We start from the raw sequence: 11,904 nt of genomic DNA, 5'->3' as shown, positions 1-11,904 counted from the left end.
AGCCACGTTCTCCATTTTCGGATATCGTTCATACTCTATCTTTTAGGGATTCAACAGGCACTGAAAAACCTGAAATTAATTATAGAAAAACGCGGACTCAGGTACATATTACCCTGCTAGATTTCGATTCGTAATGTCTTCCTGACATATGTAACTACGTGCTTCGCGTTGTGATATACTTTAAAAGTTCGATGATGGCCTTATGCTTGCCTTATGTAACTAGGAACGGCATTCCATGATAGGTGCTCATGAAATTCATGAAACAAAGAACACTTGTCATTTTACATGTGTCCAAAAGTCCATATCGTATCAAGATATAACTTAAGTACGTGCTGAGTATTATCTTAATAAGTAGGTATAATTTATTCAATAAACACATGTCTGCTATCAATCAGCTTAATCTTTTTGATAATTGACACATTATTTCGCAATTTTATGATAGGTAGTGCCTTGCATGGCTTCCGCTTGTTGATACTTAAATTATAGTCAAACACTCTGAACGGGCTGTCCGTTTTCCAAAGATAAAGAGGGAATAGTAGTAGTAGGGAATGTAACGTAGCATGCCCAAGACGGTCACGCCAAGACGTGACATAAGTTTTCCGTCGCACTCGCACTCGAAGCCGCGCGTTGTGACGTTGTGAGTGAGCGCGACGCAAATCTTTTGTCACGTCTTGGCGTGCGCGTCTTGCGCCCCGTGCTACGCCTTCTGACTGGTGTAGGTGGCTAGAGCCTGCACCCTGGACTGACACACGCCAGGCAGTTGGTGGGCCAAGGCCGAGGAAAGTGTTCTGTGATGTAACGCTCCTTTGGATAAGCCTAGTTATGTCCATTTTATTGACTTAATAACCAACAAAATCAGGTTCTGAAACCTTCCAATAAATAGGTAGGTAGGTAGGTACAGTAGTATAGTTAAACAATGATGAGTTAGTTACTACCTAATGAACTAGACAATCAAACAAACCACAATAGACTCATCAATAGGTAAAGCCGTATGACTTATAGGTCATTTAACTAATAAATCAACCTACCTATCTTGCATTTGTAACAGGTTCATAAAAAGCCCATCGAACATAGGGAGGTATACAGTTCCAAAGCCACTACAAATCCAGCGAAGCCAAACAGCTACTTGCAACCTTCTCCTTTGACAGTTGCCATCATCCAGGAAAACTACCCTCAAATATTTTTCAAGCAAAGTATAAACAAAGCTTAGAATACGCACTCACACCACAACCATTCCTTCTTTCCAAACACTGACAGTTCTACATTGTCAAGGAAGTCGCTCGCAATTTACATGGTGAAGATGTTCGCCGCAGTATTATGTGTTATCATTATCACGCAGTAGCAGGTAAATAAATGCAGACGCGATCAGACCGCGCCGCGCGCCGCCCGTGCCCATGAGACTTGCACGCAGCCCACACTGCCCCCATCATGGCCAAGGAAAAGCCGGAAGACAAAGGAGTGAACAAAGTGGACCTTGACTCCATACTTCTGGAGCTGGGGCAGTTTGGACCCTTCCAGTTTCGGACTTACTGCTTCATTCTGCTGCCCATCACGCTCAGTGCAGTGTACAATGCTCAGTATATCTTCAACGCTGCTCAGGTTAATTTCAGGTGAGTGGTTTTGTGTTTGTAAACATTGAACGAAATTACAGAGTTAGTAGGTAATGTACGTACAGGTATCCAATTAAAGATATTTTTATTACTTATTGTGATATTGGTACATAGGTATACCTACCTAAGTACTATTATAATGCTAATTTATTTGGTAGGTAAGTACTCAGTATCTTCGGAAGGATTACTTTTTACATACCTATTTTTACTTGGAAATAGGTGTAGCTACCATGATATTAAATTGTAAGTATTTTGACAAAGCATGCTGCAGGCCAATACACTACCTATCTGAATGCTTTACATAAATTAACATGTCAATGAAAATTTTGAAACTTTAAAAAAACCTATATACCTACCAATATTATGTACTCAGACTCAGAACATCGCATGGTTTGGTTGCATGTTTAATTGATTTTGTATTGTAAGACCATTGAATTATTTACAAAATATGTACAATACCAATATTATAATAATAGCCAAGCCATAGCCATAATGTTTTGCCAACAAGCAGGTAGCTTGTTTAATTAATAACATCGGTACCAGAAACACTACATAAACATTTATTATTAAACAAAATAAATAATCATATTAAATGAAATATTAAAACACATTCGAATCTTTGAGTCTTCTATTTAGTCGTCCGTCCGTATTTAGGCTTGTACAGTTGACGAAAGAGATACATAGTCCCATCCCAGATCCCATTACATAGTATCCATAACCACACACAACATTTATAAATTAACTAAGTTAACTTGTCTCTTCGTGTCATGTATGTATTTTTTATTTTATTTATATAAGGATCACCATTCATACAGATTAACGCTGAGTTGCAGAAAGGGACCTTAAATGTATAGCTGCCTTGCTTTGACAGTATACGGACAGAAAGAGACGTGCATAAATTTAATGCCGACATTAGCTTAATGTTCCTTTCTGCAACTCAGCGTAAATTACATTTAAAGGAAACTTTTATGTATGTATTTAGCCATTTATAAGTGACTTTTTAAAATTTAATTGGGAAATGATTGTGCCAATGGATACCTCCGTCCGTAGTATGATATTTATATTTAGTATGTATCTATCTATGTATTTGTGTAGATATATCAGCTGTCCGACACCCATAACACAGGTTCTGCCTAGCTTGGGGTCGGATGGCCGTGTGTGAGATGTCCCCACATTTTTATTTATTTATTTACCTATCTACATATTACATTTTCAGACTTTAAAGGACTATATGCAGCACTAAACCGCCTCCTACCCAATTAAATGACCTGAAACTGAAACCTACAATTAATGCTACCCACTCCGTATCTAGTGCTAGGTACATTTTCATACAGTCACGCTAACTAACTTTGTCATCTTCGAATGCTGTCCGTAGTATGCAGGTAATCTAATAATCTCCGGCCACTACAATAGAGTTAATAGTTCACACGAACTGCTGACATCCTGCTTGGATAAAAAGCCAAGTATATTATGTGAATCCTAACTAATATTATAAATGCAAAAGTATCTGTGTCTGTCTGTCTGTCTGTCTGTTACTCTTTCACGCCAAAAATACTGAACGGATTTGAATGAAATTTGGTATACATATGGTCTAGACCCTCAGAATGAACATAGGCTACTTTTTATCCCGGAATTTCCACGGGAAAACTTTTTAAGGCGAAGCGAAGCTCGCGGGAACAGCTATAAGTATACAATATATTTTATTATAGAAACACGCAATTTCCGAGATGCAATAAGCAATTCAAAGATAATATTAAATATTATCTTCGTTTTCATTAATCTGCGCCGCTCTATGGCTTTAAAGGCTTAATAAATATTATTTAAAAAATGACTATAATGCCAATGTTAAATAAAAAATACTTAAATAAGTAACGCACAATAATAGGGCCACCCCATCTGGCCCTAACTTCACGCCAAAAGCATTCACCATGTCTACTAAAAATATGCGTCGCAAAAAAACATACATTGAAAAGGAAAAAACAAATCAGCCTTATCCTTTGAATAAAACTGACGATTGCAACGATCGATGTTGTTAAGATAACAATGGGAACAGAAGGAAAGATTTCACAAAGGAATGAAGAGTTGGTCAACGTTAGCCCTTGAACTCATTCGGAATGGGTACAGCAGAGATATACAGATAAATAAGTAGGTAAATAGTTGTGCCTAATAAAAGAAGAGTCTTCTAGTTTAGACAGTGGGTTGATTAGATTAGGCTGATATACAAATACTTGGAGAGTTAAGTGCTTATTTTAAAGAGAAAAGATGACTGGCTCATTTTCAACGATCGAGCTAAAAAGTGGCGGTTATGGCGTAGGGTAGGGAGAAATGCACTGAAAAATTACTGGTAGCTTTCTCACTTTTACTGGAAAAATCTCTGAATCATAATTATATTACATGAATAAAATATACAGTTCCTTAACTTTAAATTACTTTGTACATACCTAGGTACAAAGTGATACCAGTACTTACTCGTAGTAAAATTATAATAAAATTATGCGAGCCTTTTATGCCATGTACTTTTTTTACGCTTTACATTGTATCAGCCTTTTATCACCAAAATCAATTCCTCCCGCCTACCTACATCTTTCAATTCCTGAGTCCAGAACCATATCACCGTACTACCAAAATCTCATTCTGTATTCCAGATGCCTGGTGCCAGAATGCGAGTCTTCACCTACCTTCGCCCCTGGTGCCTGGTCCGAGTGGACCCTGCCCTCGGGGACCCGCTGCCAGCGCCGGCGACCTCTGGCCGAGTCCTGCGAGCCTGGTAGCTTCCACCTAAATGACACTGTCAAGTGCGATCGCTTCGTGTATGAGGATCGCTATTCTATTGTTTCTGAGGTATGTTATTGATTACTTGCTTAGTTTTTATTAAGTATAAGCCCTTTTGGTTTTGAAGATAAAACGGGGCTCAGTAGTTTAGCGGTCAGCGCAGGCGACCTCTGGCAGAATCCTGCGAACCTGGTAGCTTCCACCTGAATGATACCATCAAGTACGAGCGCTTTGTGTATGAGGATCGATATTCGATTGTTTCTGGGGTCTGTTTATTTATTTTAAGACTTATAAGAACCAAATGATTGCTATATATCCCCTTTATTCATAGAACTTACAAAGGGTTTCTTGAAGCTTCGTATGTTGGCACGGATCATAGAAATTTCGATTCTAAATTCGTATATGTATTGTTTTTTTTGGAAGACATCCTTCTGAGTTACCCCTTTCGGCTTACTATTTCTTTTTGCAACACAATAACTTACCCTCAATATTATTGAAGCATTATGCTGTCTCTTCCAGTTCGACTTCCCGTGCGAGGAGTGGAAGCGCACGCTGGTGGGCATGGCGCACAGCGTGGGGCTGTTCGTGGCGCTGCCCATCACCGGGTTCATCTCCGACAAGTGAGTGTATACCCTGCCCCTCCCGCCTGGGCACAACTTGAATGACCTGGAAGTCCTTAACTGACTTCACAGTAAGAACAAACTGGCTAGCAAGGAATTCTGAATTACAAAATGTGAGTGGCCTGTGCATCGTGTGAAGAAGACCTAAGAAAGATAAGGGGTTGTGGTTGTGGTCCTCCGAGGAGTATTTAGCTTAATCGTAAGCGATTACAGGCTTGATGATGATAAGTGATAACGGGGATCATCATAGTACGGCACGTTATTCACAAATAGTTAGTCTAGGTTTACAGCGATAACTCCTTAACTCCTACCAATTTATAACGTAAATCATACGCTATATTCGGATATGATTTATTTATAATATACTTTTGTACCCAAGGCGATAAGGGATAACAGAGTGGAATCGGTTCATCCGTTTAAAAAACACTTCTTCATTTTAGACTTTATAACTATTTTAGATACGTTAGTTAGTCTAATAGACATCCTCTCTATTCCAGCTACGGCCGCCGCACCGCGTTCCTCCTCACGGCGGTGTCCCCGGGCGTCACGGGGCTGCTGCGCTCCTTCTCCCCCTCGTACCTGGTCTACGTCGCGCTGGAGTTCCTCGACGCCACGCTCGGCTCCGGCGTCTATAGCACCGGCTTCATACTTGGTAATACGCTGATGGTTCTTATGCTAACAAAGGAATCTGTTAAGCAGACAAGTTATAACATATGAGGAAGGGGTGTCCCACGCGAACATATAGGTATCCGAAGCATATGAGAAAGGGGTGTCCCACGCTCTATATAGGTATGCTGCACATATAAGTGGCGGGGTGTCCCACACCACTATATAGGTATGCTGCACATAGGCGTGGCTCGGTGTGGCACGCTCTATATAGATGATTGCATATAGGTCCAGCTGTAGACGCCGCTATAGGTTCCTCCTCACGGCGGTGTCCCCGGGCGTCACGGGGCTGCTGCGCTCCTTCTCCCCCTCGTACCTGGTCTACGTCGCGCTGGAGTTCCTCGACGCCACGCTCGGCTCCGGCGTCTATAGCACCGGCTTCATACTTGGTAATACGCTGATGGTTCTTATGCTAACAAAGGAATCTGTTAAGCAGACAAGTTATAACATATGAGGAAGGGGTGTCCCACGCGAACATATAGGTATGCGAAGCATATAAGAAAGGGGTGTCCTACGCTCTATATAGGTATGCGAAGCATATAAGAAAGGGGTGTCCCACGCTCTATATAGGTATGCTCCACATATAAGTGGCGGGGTGTCCCACGCTCTATATAGGTATGCTGCACATAGGCGTGGCTCGGTGTGGCACGCTCTATATAGATGATTGCATATAGGTCCAGCTGTAGACGCCGCTATAGGTTCCTCCTCACGGCGGTGTCCCCGGGCGTCACGGGGCTGCTGCGCTCCTTCTCCCCCTCGTACCTGGTCTACGTCGCGCTGGAGTTCCTCGACGCCACGCTCGGCTCCGGCGTCTATAGCACCGGCTTCATACTTGGTAATACGCTGATGGTTCTTATGCTAACAAAGGAATCTGTTAAGCAGACAAGTTACAACATATGAGGAAGGGGTGTCCCACACGAACATATAGGTATGCGAAGCATATGAGAAAGGGGTGTCCCACGCTCTATATAGGTATGCGAAGCATATGAGAAAGGGGTGTCCAACGCTCTATATAGGTATGCGAAGCATATGAGAAAGGGGTGTCCCACGCTCTATAAAGGTATGCGAAGCATATAAGAAAGGGGTGTCCCACGCTCTACATAGGTATGCGAAGCATATAAGAAAGGGGTGTCCCACGCTCTATATAGGTATGCTGCTCATATAAGTGGCGGGGTGTCCCACGCTCTATATAGGTATGCTCCACATATAAGTGGCGGGGTGTCCCACGCTCTATATAGGTATGCTCCACATATAAGTGGCGGGGTGTCCCACGCTCTATATAGGTATGCTGCACATAGGCGTGGCGGGGTGTCCCACGCTCTATATAGGTATGCTCCACATATAAGTGGCGGGGTGTCCCACGCTCTATATAGGTATGCTGCACATAGGCGTGGCGGGGTGTCCCACGCTCTATATAGGTATGCTCCACATATAAGTGGCGGGGTGTCCCACGCTCTATATAGGTATGCTGCACATAGGCGTGGCTCGGTGTGGCACGCTCTATATAGATGATTGCATATAGGTCCAGCTGTAGACGCCGCTATAGGTTCCTCCTCACGGCGGTGTCCCCGGGCGTCACGGGGCTGCTGCGCTCCTTCTCCCCCTCGTACCTGGTCTACGTCGCGCTGGAGTTCCTCGACGCCACGCTCGGCTCCGGCGTCTATAGCACCGGCTTCATACTTGGTAATACGCTGATGGTTCTTATGCTAACAAAGGAATCTGTTAAGCAGACAAGTTATAACATATGAGGAAGGGGTGTCCCACGCTCTATATAGGTATGCGAAGCATATAAGAAAGGGGTGTCCCACGCTCTATATAGGTATGCGAAGCATATAAGAAAGGGGTGTCCCACGCTCTACATATATAGGTATGCTGCACATAGGCGTGGCTCGGTGTGGCACGCTCTATATAGATGATTGCATATAGGTCCAGCTGTAGACGCCGCTATAGGTTCCTCCTCACGGCGGTGTCCCCGGGCGTCACGGGGCTGCTACGCTCCTTCTCCCCCTCGTACCTGGTCTACGTCGCGCTGGAGTTCCTCGACGCCACGCTCGGCTCCGGCGTCTATAGCACCGGCTTCATACTTGGTAATACGCTGATGGTTCTTATTGTAAGAAGTGGGATCCACCGAGTGCCAACCATGTGAGCCAACCAGGGCTAGTAGCACGGAGCGCATTTAAGACGTGACATACGACAGACGCTCACTCACATCGCGCTGCCTCAAGTGTGAGCGCGACGGGCAACTTTTATCACGTCTTAAATGTGCCCCGTACTAGCCTGGCTAATCCTTTAAAAATGGAGACCAATTTTAACCTAGACACTAGAGTATATTTATCACCGAAATGCTATGTAAAACAAGTCATTGAAGGTGAAATGGTAGAGTTAAATTATACTGATAAGCTGAAGACCGTAGTAACAACTTGAAAACGACACTATATATGTGCCTAATGAACATAATATGACGTATTCTAATGAACTTTATCATATTTTCTTTTCAGCACTAGAACTAGTGGGTCCAAAATGGCGAGTGCTCGGCGCGAATGTCGTCTCCATATTCTTCGCTGTCGGCCAGGTGGTTCTAGCCTTGGTCGCCTGGGCGGTTCCCTACTGGCGCACCCTCACTCGTGTCCTCTACGCACCCTCGCTACTCTTCGTGTTCTACTACTTCGTGGTCCAAGAGAGCGTGCGGTGGCTGCTGGCCAGAGGACAGAAGGAGAAAGCTGCGCAGATAATCTTCAAGGCAGCAGATATAAATAAGAAGAAGCTATCGCCGCAGACGATTCAGTTTCTGTCGGCGCCTGATGTGGAGCAGGCTACGACTTCGCCGCAGCCGGAGGAAGAGCGGCAGCCATCTTTAGGGCGGCAGGTAAACAGTCATATTTTTTCATCACATAAACTGCTACAAAGATTCAATCATTCAACTTCTGCCCAGTAGTAAAATATTACTTAGCTTTTGTCTAATCTTTCTTGTTGGTACCCTTAGATATTATAATAATAAATAATCTCACTTTCCTCATTGCCATCCGATTACAGTAACTGTAGCTGAGCCCATCATATAAACACACAATCCTCTCCACAGGTTCTCCGCTCCAAAATCCTGATGACACGTCTGGTCATCTGCTCCGTCTGGTGGATGTCGGTCACGTTCATCTACTACGGGCTGTCCATCAACTCAGTGTCTCTGGCTGGGAACAGCTACGTCAACTATATCCTCACAGCCTTGGTCGAGATACCGGGGTACTGCCTAAGTGTGGTGGCGCTTGATCGGTTTGGAAGGAAGAGGTCGATCATGACCGCTTTCCTCATTTGTGGAGTGTCGCTACTGGCGTTGCCGTTTATTCCTGTCCGTAAGTATATTTGTTGCAGCTGCAGAATATTCAAATCCAATAGTTAATTGTCTAATCTGAGTCATGATTCATGATTCGAGAGTTTTCATGAAGAGTGTTCCATCTGATCTTGCATCTGTCTATCTGGTCAGTAAACAACCGATCATTGTATGTTTTAGTGCATTAATGCATTATGTATTTTAGGCAATCATATACCACTATTGCAGTACTTAAATTAATACAAATCAAGGTTCTAAATATTAGATCCATTAAAATCACCAGTTCCATAGTCTCAATCTTTACTGGGGCCCGAGGAACACATGGAAATAGTTGCTGTTTCCCATCACCCCTGTTGGCCCATTAACTAACATCCATTTATCTACATCATCCATCACCCCATCAGTATGTAGCCTCACAGTAGCTAGTCCCTTCCAGGCCTGCAGTGGATCTCCACATCACTCACAATGCTGGGCAAGCTCTGCATCAGTATGTGCTTCAGTAGCATCTACATCTACACGTCGGAGTTGTTCCCGACGTACGCCAGACACTCGCTCCTGGGCATCTGCTCCATGGTGGGTCGGATCGGGTCCATCACCGCGCCGGCCACGCCTTTGCTGGTGAGAGAACAGGGATCGTTTTACCTCGATGATTTTATTCTTGCCTCGACGCACAAATTTCAGAGGTTCCCTTTCAACTAACTGGTAAATTTATGTAAAATGGCAGAACATCAAAATGTTTTTTTCTGATGATTCCTTCGTGTCAATATTCAGCGGTCCCCATTAATCTGGTATGACCATAGTAGTTACTCGTACAGTATTACAGTCTCCTTTTTTACAGCTGCCCTTAGGTCCTTTAATTTCCTATCATATAATCAGACTAATGCAGGTTTACCAACACCAGGTAAAGTTCAGAACACGCTGTCTTATATCGGCAAGATGGCTATAAGCATGGTGTTTGCGTCTATCTACGTGTACACTGCGGAACTCTTTCCAACCATTGGGAGGCATTCGCTGCTAGCTACCTGCTCGCTGATTGGTCGGATTGGCCTCATTCTGACGCAACTCACGCCGCTATTGGTTGGTGTAGTTACACAGGCAGTAGGGTAGAATGATTTTGAGTTCGTAGAAAGTAGACATTTTATAGTTTGGGCTGTACACAAAAACACGATAATGTGGTCGAGTCGTCGTACCCTGTAAAAACAATTGAAGGAAGTCCTTTTTTCCGATAACCATGAATATCTTTTTTGGCGACTTCGTATCTTGTTTGTGTGTGTAAAATAACAGCCGTAACTTTATATTTTACAGCAAGTTACTTATGTAAATAAATCAAGTACTTAACTACTTAACAGTTCTTTTGTTGTAATTATATTTCGGTATCATGTTTTACAAATAAGGCAACTTTTCCTAAGATCAGTTTCAGGCGATTTGCCTTATCACACCCCTTTCTATCCCGAATCTAAGCAACCCCTTTCCCCCAGATGCTGTACATGACCTCCCTCCCCTACCTGATCTTCGGCTTCATGGCGGGCCTGTCCGGGGCGCTGATGGCCCTCACCCCCGAGACGTGGAAGCAGCGGCTCCCCGACACCATCCTGGAGGCTGAAAACATCAACAAGAAGAACAAAGTGGCGCCACAGAGCAAGGAACAGTCGTGACGGGTGGTGGAACTAAAGTGGTTTATATGTGTAAGGTGTAGTGTTGTTATGAGACTGTTTGTGGTCTCAGCACATAGGTATAAGCGTAACGTAAACGGATCGCCATTTTCTCTCCTGCTAATCAGGCGTTCCCGAGCTCGCGTTCTATTGGTTGGCAGAAGAAAAAGAAGCGATCCACTTACGTGACGCTTAAATAATGTGCTGTGACCTTTAGGCTGGATGCTAGGGTTTTATGTTCAAGGACCAATATCTCATGAGCTATGAAAAAGTTCCAGTGTCATATGGAACGTGAAAGGCAGCGTTCCCACTACGCCGGACCGGCAGATCTGCCGAAAACCGGACACCGGACAGAGTGTTCACATTACATCGGATCCCGGAAGAAATTCAGACAGTCCTCAGTTGAATTTGGACCTGCGCGCACAATGGACGACAAAATTGTTGTGTTGTGGTGGTATCTTAATAGAAGGCAAAATAAAAGAAAACATTGGGTACACCGAGCGAGCGGGGGACAGATACCGGCACAAACTCGTTCACATTACTCCGGGCCCGGTCGTTCTACCGGCAATTCGTAGGCAGCGTTCCCACTACGCCGGAACGGCAGATCTGCCGAAAACCGGACACCGGACAGAGTGTTCACATTACATCGGATCCCGGAAGAAATTCAGACAGTCCTCAGTTGAATTTGGACCTGCGCGCACAATGGACGTCGAAATTGTTGTGTTGTGGTGGTATCTTAATAGAAGGCAAAATAAAAGAAAACATTGGGTACACCCTATTTTACGGGAAAGATTTTCCATTCTTTTCATTTTACATCCAGGGGCGAGGGGAGCACGAGCGGGGCGAGCGGGGGACAGATACCGGCACAAACTCGTTCACATTACTCCGGGCCCGGTCGTTCTACCGGCAATTCGTAGTGACAAAACGTTCGGTAGAAATGCCGGGCTCGGCAAAAATGCCGGACCCGGGATAATGTGAATAGAATATCATATAAATTGTACAGCCACTAGCTCTTCCGGCAGATTTACCGGCGCGGCAGATCTGCCGGTCCGGCGTAGTGGGAACGCTGCCGTAGTGACAAAACGTTCGGTAGAAATGCCGGGCTCGGCAAAAATGCCGGACCCGGGATAATGTGAATAGCTTCATATAAATTGCCGCTGGCGCGGCAGATCTGCCGGTCCGGCGTAGTGGGAACGCTGCCAAAGGCAGGTGGAACTTTTTCATTGCTCGTGAGTGTACATCGTAGTTAGTCGGCTATA

General features: G+C 44.3%; 1 protein-coding gene across 1 annotated transcript; it reads left to right on the top strand.

The window, feature by feature from the left end:
* The first annotated feature begins 1,285 nt into the window (after window positions 1-1,285).
* LOC105385157 (organic cation transporter protein) lies at window positions 1,286-10,941 on the top strand. The gene is made up of 8 exons (XM_048629486.1): window positions 1,286-1,610; window positions 4,256-4,451; window positions 4,902-5,002; window positions 5,500-5,654; window positions 8,167-8,534; window positions 8,748-9,015; window positions 9,430-9,611; window positions 10,472-10,941. Exons 1-8 carry the CDS (start codon window positions 1,429-1,431, stop codon window positions 10,646-10,648), a joined length of 1,629 nt encoding a protein of 542 aa, XP_048485443.1. The 5' UTR covers window positions 1,286-1,428; the 3' UTR covers window positions 10,649-10,941.
* Window positions 10,942-11,904: the final 963 nt, after the last annotated feature.

The sequence above is a fragment of the Plutella xylostella genome, chromosome 23 (genome assembly GCF_932276165.1).
Source record: "Plutella xylostella chromosome 23, ilPluXylo3.1, whole genome shotgun sequence".
NCBI classification, from domain to species: Eukaryota; Metazoa; Arthropoda; class Insecta; order Lepidoptera; family Plutellidae; genus Plutella; species Plutella xylostella.
Note: the sequence above shows the minus strand (reverse complement) of the source record. Positions and strands in the feature narration are given on the sequence as shown.